General features: G+C 32.6%; 2 protein-coding genes across 2 annotated transcripts; one reads left to right on the top strand and one right to left on the bottom strand.

Moving 5' to 3' along the window:
- Window positions 1-2,300: 2,300 nt before the first annotated feature.
- LOC25495802 (probable arabinosyltransferase ARAD1) lies at window positions 2,301-5,176 on the top strand. Its single transcript, XM_013596049.3, has 2 exons — window positions 2,301-3,829; window positions 4,481-5,176. Exons 1-2 carry the CDS (start codon window positions 2,873-2,875, stop codon window positions 5,045-5,047), a joined length of 1,524 nt encoding a protein of 507 aa, XP_013451503.1. The 5' UTR covers window positions 2,301-2,872; the 3' UTR covers window positions 5,048-5,176.
- A 596-nt stretch (window positions 5,177-5,772) lies between these two features.
- LOC25495801 (probable ADP-ribosylation factor GTPase-activating protein AGD14) lies at window positions 5,773-15,489 on the bottom strand. Its single transcript, XM_013596045.3, has 13 exons — window positions 14,954-15,489; window positions 13,517-13,578; window positions 11,385-11,472; window positions 11,243-11,304; window positions 11,039-11,135; window positions 9,970-10,413; window positions 8,580-9,308; window positions 8,247-8,357; window positions 8,088-8,159; window positions 7,905-7,991; window positions 7,131-7,254; window positions 6,948-6,993; window positions 5,773-6,084 (listed from the first exon to the last, which is right to left on the bottom strand). Exons 1-13 carry the CDS (start codon window positions 15,047-15,049, stop codon window positions 6,030-6,032), a joined length of 2,073 nt encoding a protein of 690 aa, XP_013451499.1. The 5' UTR covers window positions 15,050-15,489; the 3' UTR covers window positions 5,773-6,029.
- Between the last annotated feature and the right edge of the window lie 843 nt (window positions 15,490-16,332).

Here is a 16,332-nt window from a genome sequence, read left to right as displayed (position 1 = left end):
TGAACCAGCTATTTTACGCTTTGCCAACTTATTGTGCTCAGTATAGAAACCTCCCCTTTCACATCTCAATGTAACAAATTATTTTCTACCATTTCCTCCATTATTTGATTTTCCAATAACACTCAACAAATAATCACTAAACCGAAACAGACAATCACGTTTCATTGAACCAGCTATTTTACGCTTTGCCAATAATAAATCCTACCTTCCTTGCTTCACTCGAACCCATGTCAACAACTCATCTTGTGAAGTAAACTTTCAATCAATAGTAAACTGTATGTGGTGCTCAATAGAATGATTATCAACTAGAGGTGGCACTTTATTTCGCTTTGTTAGAAGGATTATCAACTAGAGGTGAACATCGGCTTATGCATTTCCAAAAGGATTATCAACTGGAGGTGGATGAACCTTGACTTTCGTATTGCCAAAATATACCAAAACTTGAAGCGCAACGTTTAGCTTCATATAAATAGTAGGTTCCACAATTGGAGGCCTAATGTGTGGTGTCAAATCAAGGGCATCAGTATGACCATTCATATATGAAACGATGCAAACAATCCTTATTAAAATTGGTATGTTTTTGTACCTACATGGTTTAGATTATATAATTAAAACTGATTTGTTCAAAATTTTGGGTTATATAACCCGAATGGCGCCAAGACAAAGAAAGTGACATGATTGAAAAAAAAAACGCTTAGAAATCAAATGAAAAAGATTTTAAAATCATATTAACTTACATTCAGACAAAAGTAATATGTATGGAGTCCGTTGATGCTTGAAATGGAATGTTAGGCCAGACAACATTTCACAATAGAGCCTACATACCTATGATAAAAAATTTACCATTACTTTTTTTACCTTATGAGTTTCTCGCGCGCTCTATTCGAATGCTGAAATCCGAAATATTTCAATGTGTTTTTGAAGGTTTTTATACCGTTTAGATTCTATGATTCAAACTACATAGGGTGCATGAGAAACTCATAGGATGGAAAAAATAGCCGTCTAAATTTTTATTAGTGATTAGGCAAGATAATCCAGAAACATTATTAGGGCGCATTTGAATTTACAAGAATTTTTTATTTATAATTTTCTTTATAAATTAGATGATATTAACATAAATGAATTAGGTAAAAGATTATTCATTTATAATTTTCTTTATAAATGACGTAGATATGAACATAATTTACATAAATGAATTAGGTAAAAGGTTATTCATTATTGTACAATATAAATATATATACGACACACAACTAATGTTAAGGCAAGTCATTGGTTAGGACACACAACTAATGTTAAGGCAAGTCATTGGTTAGGACACACAGAACAAAAAACCTAACATGCCATTGAAAAAATAAATTCCCTTGTTTAAAAATTGAAAGTAGGTGCAAAAGAATATATATTTTTTTTTGTTGTGATTTGAATCCTGAAATTTACATATATTATGCATTGTCTCTGCTGATTGAGTTAAACTCACGAGTACATAGGTACAAAAGTATGATGATGAGATTGCAATCAAAATAAAAAAGTTTAAATATTGTACTAGTTTCTTAAAAGAAAATATTGTACTAATTGTTTAGCAAGGGCGTTAATTGTTTTTTTAAGGAGTGACAAACACTATTTAAAAATCACATACATTCTTTCACAAAAAAAGTCACATATACATTTTGTCAAAAAAAAAGTTCACATATACATATGAGATTCCAACATCAAATCAGAGTAACTACAAAAAATAATTGAGCTAGATTTTACTAATATTTCCATTGATAGCTTAATTATTTATTTACTACCACTGAAAATATAAAAAATAAATGTATAATATTGTTTCTTTTTTGTAGGAATATAAAATTGTTTCTTACCTTCCTTCAAAAAAATATATTGTTTCTTACAATCTTACCTACCTCAAATAATATCTACCCCACATGACAACAAAAGTTATAATGTCTTGGTTCATACCAAATATAAAAATTGAATTTAGGATACATTACCCTCTCTTTCTTCACCCTCTCGTTGAGCAAAAAGAGTAAATAGTAACTTTATTGCTTAAATATATGAAGTAACTTTTTTTTTTATAGATAAAATGGCAAAATCATTATAAACTACACATAAGTGGAGGTGCCGGAGTTCGAATCCCGATCATAACGTCCGGCATAACAATTTCGACATTTTATCATTGAGGAATCTCAACCCTGCATATAATATTACGTCATAACAAACTAACATTACATATTTTTTCTAGGATAAATCGCCTCTAATGTAAGAACATTTGTTTATTAGTATGATAAACTAATGGAGTATATGCGATCTATTATAATAATAAACTAATAGAATTGATTGTACCAAAATAAAAATCAAGAGAATTCAATGTAAAACGCATAGAGTTTCATTTGGCACAAAAGTAGTGAAGTTCAATGCATAGAAGACCAGTTCCATGGTTAGATCCTATTCACACGCTCTCTTCTTCCATTCCAATTCTAACCATAACACAATCACAACAATGACACAAAATTACATAGTCTTTGTTTTTTTATGTCTTCAACCAACTCACTAAGACAACCAATTTTGTTTCTTTCTTCATGTTTCCTTGTTGACCTTTTAGCCAAAGTTTGGTTTGGTTTGTGCATTGACATTGTCATAATTAGATAGATTTATTGGTAAAGTTTTGTACTTTTGGTTACCCTTTATTCTTATGCCAAATGGGTTTTCGACATAATTGCATAATGTTATTTATGTAGCTAGGAATCACTCAAGACATCTAGGGTTGGATTATTCTTTGAATAAACCTTGTAAATATATGTGTGTTTGATTATGTGCTTTTTCTCTAAAGTTTTCACAAAAGTGTTGAATTAGTGATTGAGTTGTGAGTACTAAAGCTATGACAATGGTTGAGAGAAATGTGAATTCTTTCAAACTTGTTTCAAAAAATTCATTGCTTTTCTTATTCACAATGATGTCAATCATGTTCCTCATGTCATGGTTCTTCGTTTTGCGATCCACGAATCGTCCTCATTTCATTGATCACAACTTGTTGCCAAATTCAAAGATTCTTTCCACCTTTGAATATTCAAAGTTTCATACAAAAGTCCCGAATATCGAGTCCTCATTCGGGAACCGAGCAATACTCGTTGATGTCGAAGATGTTGAAGATGAAAGTGAAACAAACAAGCCCAAAGATGGTGGAAAATGTAGAAATAGAAATGATGATTTTCTTCTAAAAGTTTTCATGTATGATTTACCATCAAAGTTTCATTTTGGACTATTGGATTGGAAACCAAGTGGAAATAGTGTTTGGCCTAATGTTAGAACAACAATACCTGGTTACCCTGGAGGTTTGAATTTGCAACATAGTATAGAATTTTGGCTTACATTAGACATTCTTGCCTCAGAAATTCCGAATGCTCCTAAGGCAAAGACGGTGATTCGTGTTCGAAACTCTAGCGAAGCCGATATTATATTTGTGCCATTCTTTTCGTCGTTGAGCTATAACCGAAACTCGAAACGAAGACCAAATGAGAAGATAACAAAGAACATAATGCTTCAAGAGGAGTTGGTGAAGTATGTGACATCTCAAGAGGAATGGAAAAGGTCAAAGGGAAAAGATCATGTGATTATAGCACATCATCCTAATAGTATGTTGGATGCAAGAATGAAATTGTGGCCAGCTACATTTATACTCTCAGATTTTGGAAGATATCCTTCAAGTATAGCTAATGTTGAAAAGGATGTGATTGCACCTTATAAGCATTTAATCACTTCTTATGTCAATGATAATTCCAACTTTGATAGCCGTACAACATTGTTGTATTTCCAAGGAGCAATCTATAGAAAAGATGTATGTCTCTCTTCTCCTTTAACATCTTTGTTTTTTCTTTGAGCTTCTTGTTTCTTTTGAATGAAGTTAATTCAACAATGACATAGTTTTGATGAATATTGCAAAAGAATGTCTTTCTTTATGATGAATGGTACCACTTTAAGTGTATTATGTATACTGGGTTGTTTGGATTGGCTAATTTGAGTTTATCTACTGGTATAAGCACTTATAAGAGTTTGTGGAAACAACTTATGATATGTCTATGAGTTATTTTCAACGTATTTCCATAAGTTCTTCTGGATAACTTATTAAATAACGGTTAAAGAGCCCCACATTGGTTGAGAGATGGCATGAACACACATTTAAGTCATATTTTTTATCTGATGTAGGACTCTTTAACAATAACTTATAGCTTATATAAAAACAGTTTGACTTTATTATATCATTTGTTATGAAAAGCATTTATATAAGTGCTTAAATAGGTTGTTTAACCATATGGATAGCTATGTGTTTATGCTATAAGTGCTTAAATAAGTTGTTTCATGTTATTAAACATTGATAGCTATGTCTCTTATGTTTATAAAATCAATATTTTTTATTTTGTCGTATGATTTTAAATTGAAAATTATAAATGTATTTATCAACTTCAAATTTTCTTCTTCTTATGATCAGGGAGGTTATGTGAGGCAAGAACTATATTATTCTTTGAAAAATGAAAAGGATGTACATTTTTCATTTGGAAGCATTCAAAAAGATGGAATCAAGAAAGCAACAGAAGGAATGCGTTTGTCGAAATTTTGCCTAAACATAGCAGGCGACACACCTTCATCAAACCGCTTGTTCGACGCAATTGCTAGTCATTGTGTCCCTGTGATCATCAGTGATGAAATTGAGCTACCGTTCGAGGATATCCTCGACTACTCCGAGTTCTGCATATTTGTTCGAACTAGCGACGCTATCAAGGAAAACTATCTGCTAAATTTCATCAGGAGTATAGGCAAAGAAGAGTGGACAAAAATGTGGAACAAGTTGAAAGAGGTTGAACATTTCTTTGAATATAATTTTCCATCTAAGGAAGGTGATGCTGTACAAATGATTTGGCAAGCTGTTTCACATAAAGTTCCTTCTATGAAATTGAAGTTAAATAGGGTTAGAAGGTACTCTATGTCCCCTCCAAGTATAGAGAATGAACTGAAACCAATACCTGTACCTAAGAATTTTTGGGATAAAGATATGTAGGTAGTCTTTGGTGGAAATTAAATGTATCATTTTCTTGTCTTTCATTTAGTTTTGATGTATTTTTAATATACATCAAATTTAGAAGATGACTGATATTTTTACATTTTAACAATACATACCTTAATTAATATCAAGTTATGTAGTTTGACATATATGGTTGAATCTTTCGCTCACACCAATAGAATGTGCGTAAGTTACATCGTAAATTATCGCTAAGGTTACTTTTTCTCTCTAGTCTTACATGGAGAAGTTTCTCCCCTAATCAAAACTTTAGGTATCAAGAAAAGGTTTAATCATATTTTACCTTAGAAAATGTGGTTAGGGATAATAATGAGAATTTGTTCTGTATATTATATATTCAACCTTTTTCAACTACTAATATTTCACAACACCAACTAGAAACAAGCCACATTATGCAATTAAGATTTTTAAATGTGAAGAAAAGAATTTTTTAACCTTTTAATTTGTCCCTTTTGTTATAGAAGACACTAAATATATAAATAAATCCATGTCCCTTTTAATTTGACTCTTACTTCTCTGCTTTAAAACTATTATCTGTTACAATGATATAAGTTGGTATAACTAATAACTACTTGATACCAACTTCAACCCTTATCTACAAATCCATATGAAATAATAAAGAATAATGTAGTAGGGATGTTACATTCATTGAATAGGCTGAGCAATTTCAGATGCACTATTTATAATTACAATGAGAACAAAAATATCATTAATAGTCTCAAACTCAAATTGATTTTAGTCAATAAGTATCAAGAATTCTAACTATAATGTGTTAAATTATAGTATTACAAATCATTGCCTGAAAATATAGTAGGGACTATGAATTGCGACGCCTTCCTCGAATGGAAGTAATGAGTTACATTTTGATCTAAAAAGCATCAAACATTACTTCTTCAGTATCTAACACTGGCTACACATGACTTTCTATTTGGAAACAATAGTACAATGTACAGGAATTATTCTATGCAAAAGGATTTCCGCCAAACGACGCAACTGGTTCCTGTGCTTGGATGTTCCTGTCAATATGCAACTCAAGTCAAAACTAATGCATAGAGAGCCAATAGCCACATAGTAGAAATTGGTACATCAAACATTAAATAACTCAGACACATCTGATGATCAATAAAAAAGATGAAACTTAAGATACATGTTTTTGGTCCCCGCAAATATACCACTTTGCTTTTAAATGTTTTTTTCATTTTTAATCCTTGCTAATGTACCACTTTTTTTTCAAGAAGCCAAATGCAAATATAATAAAAGATGAGTGTCCCAATCAAGCACAGGATGTGCCTACAAGGATCCCATAACAAGATGTGCCTAATATACCACATATTGTCTTTGGTCCATGTTTTGTTTTGGTCCTTATAAAATTAGTTCATATTGAAATTAGTCCATATGTAGATGGATTTTAGTCCCTCCAATACAAGCTACATAAAGACTAAAATAAATATTACATATTACCGGGGCTAATTTCGCATGAACTTAAACGAAAACAAAGATCAAAAGTAAACAGTGGTATATTTACAAGTATTAAAAACAAAAATATTTTTTATAAGGGCTAAAAGAAAAAACAGTGATTTCCGTGACCAAAAATATATTTAACCCTACAAATAATCTTTGAAATATTGAAAAAGTTGATTCAGTTTCACTAAGCAGCCAACATTCCTATCTCAACATTGGTAAGGAATCATGTAACATCACATTCACGGACTACGTTCACAAATGCTAAATATTTCCAAACTAAGTAAAAGAATGCAACCACAAGGAATACACATGTCAATAGATTTCAACGAATTAGAACCACCATATCTCCAGAAAGAAGGGAGAATAAATAGCAGGGAGTCAGGGACAAAAAGCCCATGTATGCAATGCAACTTACTGTAATTGAGAACTTGGTGTGTGCACGGCCATGAATGAGAAACCACCTACATAATAGAACCAAAATAAGAGTATAATTACATTGGGAAAATTATAACAACGTAAGTATTTAATTCGCACTAACTGCTGAGATGCGAGTATGTATGAGATGGTTCAAACTTTCAGTTCAAGTTTTTATGATTACCTTCTGCAGATGAAATATATGGGGTCACTGTATTTTGAGGGAGCCAAGGTTCAGGGATACCACCAAATGTGGCTGGCAAAAGGGCATCTGGCAAAGCAGCTTGCAAAGAGTTCATATCAAGAAACTGCAATTGAAACAACAGACATTTTAGATATGATAGGAAACTAAAGATCAAGTTAGCATCTCACAGGCTCCAATATTCCATGATTAACATTGTTAAATTTATATCTTTTCAGACAGTGGACACCAAAACCAGAGCTGAAATGCATATGATAAGAATTAACTGAAATACAATTCTTAAAAATATTTGTTGAAGCCGTGTGGTGCAGTTTGAAAAACTTATAATGGTCAATAGGAACAGTATAATAAAAAATGAACAGACTAGAGCCCTGTTTAGATAAACAGCTTAATCAAGCGCTTGTATATAAGTTATCTCTATTAACAAATTATAAAATCAAGTCAAATTGTTTACACATAAGCTAAGCTGTTTCCATAAGCTATCCTGAAAAGTTTATGTAAATAAGTTGAAAACATCTAATTTACATGTAATAAGCTGTAACCATAAGCTTTTTCAGACAGTCTCATTAGTGCTCAAATAAGTCAAATCCAAACAGGCCCTAGAATGGCTTTAAGTATTAAGTTACAGGGCACAACAGAAATGCCAACAATGAACAATCACACACCAGAAACCTTCAATTGTGTCATAAGAGGAATGAACATCGTTATAAGAGATTCATAATTACAATAGTATAATGAGGGCTATAGTGGACATACCATATTGTTCTGTTCTACATCAGAATCAAAGGGAAAATCAAATGGATTAGTTGATTTACGATTGATTCCATTAGGTTGAATATCTCCCTGAAAAATCAAACAAAATACCCACATTAAATAAAAGAAAAACTCAATCAACCTTGGAGCACAGATCAGAAGAGAAATATATCACGAGTCACTTACATTTGATGGGAATTCATGATTATCAAACCCTCCAATAGGAGCAACGCCTTGGATTCCATCTTTAATGGGTACCTGGTTTTTATTATAGAAGAACTTAAACCCAAAATTTGATCATATAGAGTATAGACTATCATGGTAATACAACAAACATACACCAACCTCAGAAGCACTTAAACCAAAACTTTCTGATGGGAAATTATGCGATTGTAATACTTGATTATTGACATCCACTGGAAGATGGGTACCAAAATCTTCAAATGCATTCCATGGCTGTTCAGTAACAAAATAAATATCTTAATTGAAGTTTCGATGTATTCCTCATAGTGTTCTTTAAATTTGATGTGGAACAAATGCAAAGGACGTGGTCCATTTCTTATGCAGAATAGCATATCACAACCAACGCAAGCAATTGGTGATAAGCTTGTGAATAGTTTTATATCTAACTCAGCACAAAAATGCAAAACTAATAATTGACCTAACTTCTGAACTTACTTGAGTGTCTGTTGCCATAACAGGAACTTGTTTTTCTCCATTCCATACACCATCATGCCATACATTAGATGTAACAGTTGAAGGTACACCGACACTAGGCATTTCAAAAGATGGCATTTGGAAATTTCCATTTAAGGTTGAAAATGGCTCAAACCTATCCTGTAAAGATTCAACACTTGAAGGTACTGGCGCAGGAATTTCCACTTGTGCAGTAGAGAATGGATCAAATCTATCCTGCGAAGATTCAGCACTTGAAGGAACTGCCGCAGGAATTTCCACTTGTGTAGTAGATGATGTGAACTGAGGCGTATCAAATGTTGCCCAACCTTCATTTTTAGGGATGAATAACTCCACTGATTTTGCATCTGAGGTTGCAGCAGAAGGCTGCTGCTGAGGAAGATCCGCAAAGAAATCAATAGATGCGACTTGGGGTGTTTGCGTAGGTTGACTTCCCTTGAAAGATGGAGCTGCTTCCTTATCAGATAGTTGAAACAGATCTCCTAATGCAGATTGAGATGGTACAACCGTTTGAAAAAGATCAATAGATGAAGCTGATGCCGCTGGTGCCTTGGAAAGGTCCAAGCTAACCGATCTTGCAGGACCAGATGTCAGTGAATTTCCGGACCCTGAAGATTGGAAAGCTTCTGAGAAAAAATCAACTGGACCACCAGAGTTGTCAGATCTTAAGGTCGAAAGGTTGTTGTCTCTTGGTTGCAATGATGTAGTTCTCTGGGGAAAGAAAACAAATCAATTTCATGTACAAGATGTAGGAGAAATACATGATCCACTTGCTTCAAAAATATGACCAAAAGCACTTTGAATGTAATGTAATAAATAAATTAGTAAATGAATTGAAAATCATTCAAAGTGCGCATAGATCGAGAGTTTTAATGATAATAAATTATTCAAACTAAGCCAACTCTTGGTCACTGTAGACAGGTAAAATTTGAATGATTGGACATCAGAAAAAGACCTCAATTATATGAGTTTAATGGTGATGCACTGTCGGTGTAAATTAGTTTTACAACGAGATCAAATAAAAGCTACATAAACCCACTTTGTAACCATTTTTTAAAAATATCTTCCACATACTTGATTTTCATTGGGAGTCAGTGTAAAACTAGATTGGATGGACGGTCCATGCCACCTTTTAAAAATATTCCAATTCTGCAAACCAATATGGTCAATTTAAAAAAGATAAATAAATCCATAATATCTCATTTTGGTGGGTTCATATGGTATCAGTCTATCAAAAGAGTGAAAACATAGATCTCATTCTACATTGCAAGCACCACTACAATATTGATATAACATCACATTAATTTGGTGGCTTTTTGAATCACATTATAAGTGAAGAAGATATATATATGAGAGAGAGAGAGAGAGAGACCTGAGGACGATGAATTCCATCTGCATCTCTCTTGGCAGCGGCATTAGATTCGAGAGCTGCAATCTTTGCTTGAGTCCACACATCTTCACTTGAACTAGAACCAGGACGCTTATAAGATGGACTGTTAAACCCAAACTTAGGAGACTGAACATCAGGCTTGAATTGCTCACGACCACTAGACACAGAAAAGTCGGAATTTCTTGGACCAGATCCCTCATTAGCAAATCTCTCATCATACGAGTGATCACTTAAACGACCAGGACTAAAAATAATACTAGCCATCTTCCCTTCATAACGGACTTTATCTGAACCAGGCTTTCTTGTCAGAGCCCCTGCTTGTGTTCCATAGCGTCGATCCTCGTATTGATTATCATATGGAGGACTTTGTGAATATGAATGATAAGAACTGGCACGCCTAACCTCGTCTTCATTAATTGAAGGGCTCTGCAGATAATTGCAGTTATAAAATGTTAGCATTTAACTAAGGATGAAACTAATTTGAATTATAAGGACATTGGAACATTTAACTACATCTATCTGATATTTTCATTGATTTCTATGGTGCCATTCAACTTCACAAGTCTAAGTTAGTAAACTGTTGAAAGGACTTAAGAGAGAAAACTAAAGATTTGTGAAATGCTTGAGTGAAATCCCACTCGGCAGATTTGTTTATATACACTCTAGAAAGTAAATACAATATGGGAGTTACAAGGACATTAATAAGCTTTCTGGTTCCTACATAAATGTGATTTACTAGGCAAATAATTAACTATTGATCTTCTACTTGCATGAATAACTATACATATTCCTAAGGTATTTATTTTATAATTCCAACATAAACAATTGCATGCACTACAATGAAAATAAGATCAATGTGATCACGATATTCATATATAACATATTTCTATTCTTTTCATTTGTTTAAACTTTCATTTTTCTAACTCAATTGAATTCAATGGAATTGAATTATAAGATTTAGAACAAAGGTTTTGTTTTGATGGAAAAAGAAATAGCAAATCAAGGCTTAAACCATATATGTACATGTTCCGAAAAACAATCAATGGCTTGCCTGTGCATCTCTCGGAGGCTTTTCAGCCAACTTTGTTCCAGCATATCTTTTATCCACATATACATTCCTTATGAACTCCCTTACTTTGTTGACATTGCTGCAAAAGCATAACACGATGTTACATTATGAATTATGCATATTTATATATGTAAAACCATGTTAGTTTAGTGGATGTAACAGCGAACCACATAATTGTATTTATACCTGCTATCTGGCAACCGTTGTCTTTGGAAGTCCCAATCTTTTAAATATAAATCCCTTGCACGCTTAAACGAAACAATCACGGATCAATCTCTTTTCAACATAGAATAGCCACAAATAAAGAAAATGTACCCTTATATTATACCTGGTTACCACCATTTTGAAGAGCATCAACCTCTTGAAAATTGAACTTTGCCATTGAAACTGACTTCACACGGTGAGTAAACTCGCGGCTGCATGACATTAAAATAAATAAGTGATTATAAGAACAACACCATTACCATTTAACAGATAAAACTGCTACAAAGGGACATTTCATTTTGCAATGAGTACCAAACATCAACAGAAAGGATTGGTAGAAGACAGAACATGATGTTCACGAAACACAAAAGAAGCCACACAACTTTGACTATAAGTTGAATCCAGATCATAATTTTAAGTGAGCATGGAATATATTTACTACGAAAAAAGTCAAATATTTACTTTAGAAACAATAATTATCAGGAGGATTCCTTTTTTACTTAGAAAATCATCTCACATCTAAAATTGTCCACGAGTACAAGCCAAAATTCGAAAAAAATATATAATAATCTAATTCCTAATAAAGCCACTTTTAAATTAGTATCAAATTTTTAAATTAAATTGAGTGCAGGAGTAAAAATATTAAAAATAATGTGTTCGTAATTAACTGGTGCTGGAGCTGGTGGTAATCAAACCATGTGTATGCAAAGAATTTGAATTCCTAATTAGGTTGTTTCCAATATATTTATACCTATTTATCTGTGTGTCCAAGGTTGTCAGGATCGAGATCTTGAATAAGATCAGAAGAGGGGTGTCAAGATCATAACTCGTATGATTGTATCTAGGATCGGAAGATCCTACCTAATTAACAAGAGGGGGTAGCAAGATCATAAAACATAAGATTGTGACAAAGATTGTAAGATCCTACTAAAATGAAAAATTACACACACACACACATATTTGGCATGGATTATAATCTAGAATTAATTGACTTTATTAAGATATATTTGTATAAATTATGATATAATAAATTTTGGGTAGTGCTAACTTGTGTGCCCTTAGGGCACATGTTAAGAAATTCAAAAGAAGAAATATTCTCTAAAATTTTGTGCATTCAATTTATTCAAAAATTAAAAGTAATGCAGACATTCCAATAAATTATTTCTATAATTGATTCACTAATCTATGATTGGGCCTTAAGGGCACAAGTTAGCATTTTCTTAATCTATGATTGGGCCTTCATGGATGGAACTCATCCCAAACCAATGTTAATAAAAAACAGAGCAGTGAAAAATGATTAGAAAGAAAATTGGGAAAAAAGAAAAGACGCCCCGTCTCTCATGTGACCAGCCCAAACCAATACCCCAAACCCTAATTTTCTTTTCTCCTATACGCCTATTTCCATTACCAGCAGCACTTGATCGTTCATCTTACCCCTTCTTCTTCAAAGGCATGACAACTAGACGACTGAAGACATTCCCCCAGGCTGTGCAGAAAAATATGACAACACAGAAATGGCAGCGTAGAGAGTCTATCTGGAAACTAGAAGATCTTCAAGATTCTGTGTCTATAAATGCCCAAGATTGCACAGAACCTTGTGATTTCACACTCCAGAAGTGATTTCACTTCAATTTTACTACATTTTCACTCAAAACGTGATCTTGTTCACAATTCAGATTGGAGGGGGCGAGTAAGATCATAAACTCGTCCAATCATGCCATTTAAACCACAATCTTGACAACAATGTGTCTGTGGGCGTATTTCATTGGTATTATTTATTAGAGAAATGCTGAATAGTGCATATTTCAAAGGCACAAATATTGCATGAAACAAGTAACAATTGGTTAGATGGAATTCTTACCAATTTCATACAATAATATTTTGTACTAAATAGTGGCGCTGCCTTATTAGGAGGGTCTGCGGGAACGCTTGGTAAGTAGTACCAAATACCAGAGCCCTCGCACAAATTAATGGCACATATATTGAGTATATGCTCAAACTTAAATGCAAAATATTCCAACAAAAAACTTCATACATAACCTGTGTTTTTTCTCTATTGAAATCCCAATCAAATTTAATGTGCATCTTAGTGTAAAATTTCCTCACTTCTAATCAAACTAAGTAAGTTTGGATAAAAACAATTTTGACATATTACAATCAAATATTGTATTTTAAAAAATATCATTTATGTCCAACATAAAAATAAGAGATGGATCACAAAGCAAGAGTTCATAAATAAAATGAAAAGGAACTCACTGTATTCCACTGCAAGTGATGCAAACAAAGGTCCAAAACGTTGTACATACATACTGAGGTCCCTGTATAAATAATTGCATTTCAATTAAACCGGAATTGTCTTATAAATGGGACCAAACCTTAATATTTAACAAGTACCCAAAAATCCTAGAGCAAATCATAATAAAATCCTGCAACATTGCAAAGGATGTCGAGAAAAGGAAACACACATGATCAATTTTATTTCTATTTTAGCAACCATATTCATGTAGTGTTTTAAATAACGCTCCATAACAACATTAGACCATGATTTTCCACAATTTTGAATATCATGAAGCAGCCATTACTGCAACCGCTATTTAAAACCCTACCTTTATGCACATTGCAAAGGGTGTCGAGAAAAGAAACAAACATGGTCAATTATATTTCCTTTTATGTAACCACGTTCATGCGGTGTTTTAAATAACAGTCCACGACATTTGACCATGACTCCCCGCGATATCAAATATCGCGACACAACAATTACTGCAGCCGCTTATTAAAACATTGCCTTTATGCAGTGTTTTAAATAACCATCTGCAACATTTGACCATGATTCTCCACGATATAAATATTGCAACCGGTATTTAAAAATCATGTCCTTATGCAAATATTAACATTAGGCTAATTTTGTCAAAACCATTATAATAGTGAGGTTCCACAAAAAAAATAGCTAAACCTCCAAAATTTAAGTTTTGTTTTGTCATCAAATTCCTTAAACATTTTCTTACTTTCTCAGTTCTCAGCAACTAAACCCCACTTAACCTTCTCAGTTCTGATCTTATAAAAGAAACCAAACCTTTTCATTTCACAAGTACCCTAAAGTTCCCAGAGCATAATAAAATAAAATCCTGCAACATTGCAAAGGATGTCGACAAAAAAATAAATAAACACATGATCTACATGCAGTGTTTTAAATGACTGTCAGCAATAACAAATATCGCGACACAATGGATACTGCAACCATTATTTATTTTGGGTATGCAAACGAAGTGGGAAGCACCACCTGAAAATTCACACACACAACTGCAAGGTCCCGGATTCAAACCAGGATTGAGGGGTTCAGCCTAACAATATTGGCGTTTGCCTTGCCAGTTGAGTTAGACCTTATGAACTTTAAGCAAATGCTACAGATTAGGCTAATTTTGTTGAAATCATTGTACTTTTGAGGTTCCACAAAAAGGAACATGAAACTCAAAAATTAAATTTTTGTCATCAAATCAAAATCCTTAAACATTTTCAAATCTTCACAGTTCTCATCAACTAAACCCCACTTAACCTTCAAATGAACTAACCAAATAACACAAAAACCCAAAACAAAAACAGTAAGTCAGTAACAAACCCAAAAAAATTCAAAACTTTACAATGCAAACCAAAGAACAAAAAATAAAAATTTAAATATAACAAAGTGAAATTTACCAAACTATTACAGTTGATACATCTTCGATTCGGCGGAAGCTTCATAAGCCCCCTAATAATTTTCTCAATCTTCTCTTCTTCCTTTCTACTTCCCATTTCAAACCCCCAAAAACAAAACGCTAGAAACTTCAATTCAAAAAATCTGAACAACCCCAATGAAAAATAATCACTTTTTATTCAAATTTCAGCAACAAATAACTGAAATTTCAGTTTCAAACCCCCAATAAAACCCTAGGACCTGCAATTGAAATCAATCAGAACAATTCCCAACGAAAAAATTCAAATTTTTTTCAAATTTCAGCAACGGAGAACGCGAATTTCAGTTTCCACCACCGAGAATTACGAACGGTGGTGGAGTTGATCGATCTAGGGTTTTGGGGGTTTCTTGAATTGTGGAGAAAGGTTGAAGATAAAGAATGTGAAGAAACAAAAAAAAATGGTTTTTTTTTTTTTTGTGTTTGTTTGGTTCACATGAAATGTATGAATTTGAGAGTATATAGAAAATTAAATGTAACGTTTTGGTTTGATGTAAGTTTTTAAAATTTAAATTGTGTCGGCAATAATGTTTATCAATTCCTTCATTTCTAAATGAGTTTTTAATATAGGATTCAAAAGACATGCACCGACGGTGTAAAGCTTACTCAATTTTACATGACCTTATGCGGCTTGTGTTTTTTAAGTTTTAAAATTGTGCCACTTCTAAATTTAAACTAGACACAACTTTGTACATACGACCAATCAAAACATTTAGAATTAATCACATAAATTAAAAAAATTAATTGATGTAGCAACTCTAAATATTTTAAATGATTGTATGGGCAAATGTTTTAAACGATTAATCCACCGGCATTAAACTCTATATTTCCTACTTGAAATTGTATATGTTGATTAAATACAAAATTTGATATATTTGATGGGTTAAAATCGTTCATTTTGTATTTTGAGAGGCTAAAATTGGAAATATGTAAAACTCGAAGGATCCGTTTGATGGTCAAGATAGGATAGAGACATAATATGATACAAAACTGGATAGAGATATGATATGATAAGGACATGATAAACATTAATCCTATCATGTGTTTGATGCGCACATGATAACAAACAAGATATCATTATAATTAAATGAAAAAATTGCTCTCATAATTAATTAAATATTGTAAAAATGGCATTTTATTAATTATAATAGAAAATACATGCTATCATTATTTTAAAAATGATGATATTTTAAAAATGGCAGAATATCAAGATAATAAATAAGGAATGATCTTCTAATCTCACCAGGATAATTTCTAATTCAGCCTATACTCAGGATTGAAATTACAAAGGAAAGTCAGGATAGGATAGGAAAATGGTTTATTTATCCTATCCATTTGGTGCAT

This window comes from Medicago truncatula, chromosome 6 (genome assembly GCF_003473485.1).
Source record: "Medicago truncatula cultivar Jemalong A17 chromosome 6, MtrunA17r5.0-ANR, whole genome shotgun sequence".
Classification (NCBI taxonomy): Eukaryota; Viridiplantae; Streptophyta; class Magnoliopsida; order Fabales; family Fabaceae; genus Medicago; species Medicago truncatula.
The sequence above is the reverse complement of the archived record's forward strand: the minus strand, read 5'-3'. Positions and strand labels throughout refer to the sequence as shown.

Bases quoted from the DNA above. Each gene is read 5' to 3' on its own strand.
- LOC25495802 (XM_013596049.3), top strand. From the start codon at position 2,873: ATGACAATGGTTGAGAGAAATGTGAATTCTTTCAAACTTGTTTCAAAA. The intron at 3,830-4,480 runs GTATGTCTCTCT...TCTTATGATCAG, and splicing joins GAGCAATCTATAGAAAAGAT to GGAGGTTATGTGAGGCAAGA.
- LOC25495801 (XM_013596045.3), bottom strand. From the start codon at position 15,049: ATGGGAAGTAGAAAGGAAGAAGAGAAGATTGAGAAAATTATTAGGGGG. The intron at 8,358-8,579 runs GTAAGTTCAGAA...GTTACTGAACAG, and splicing joins TTATGGCAACAGACACTCAA to CCATGGAATGCATTTGAAGA. The intron at 8,160-8,246 runs GTTGGTGTATGT...AATAAAAACCAG, and splicing joins TTGGTTTAAGTGCTTCTGAG to GTACCCATTAAAGATGGAAT.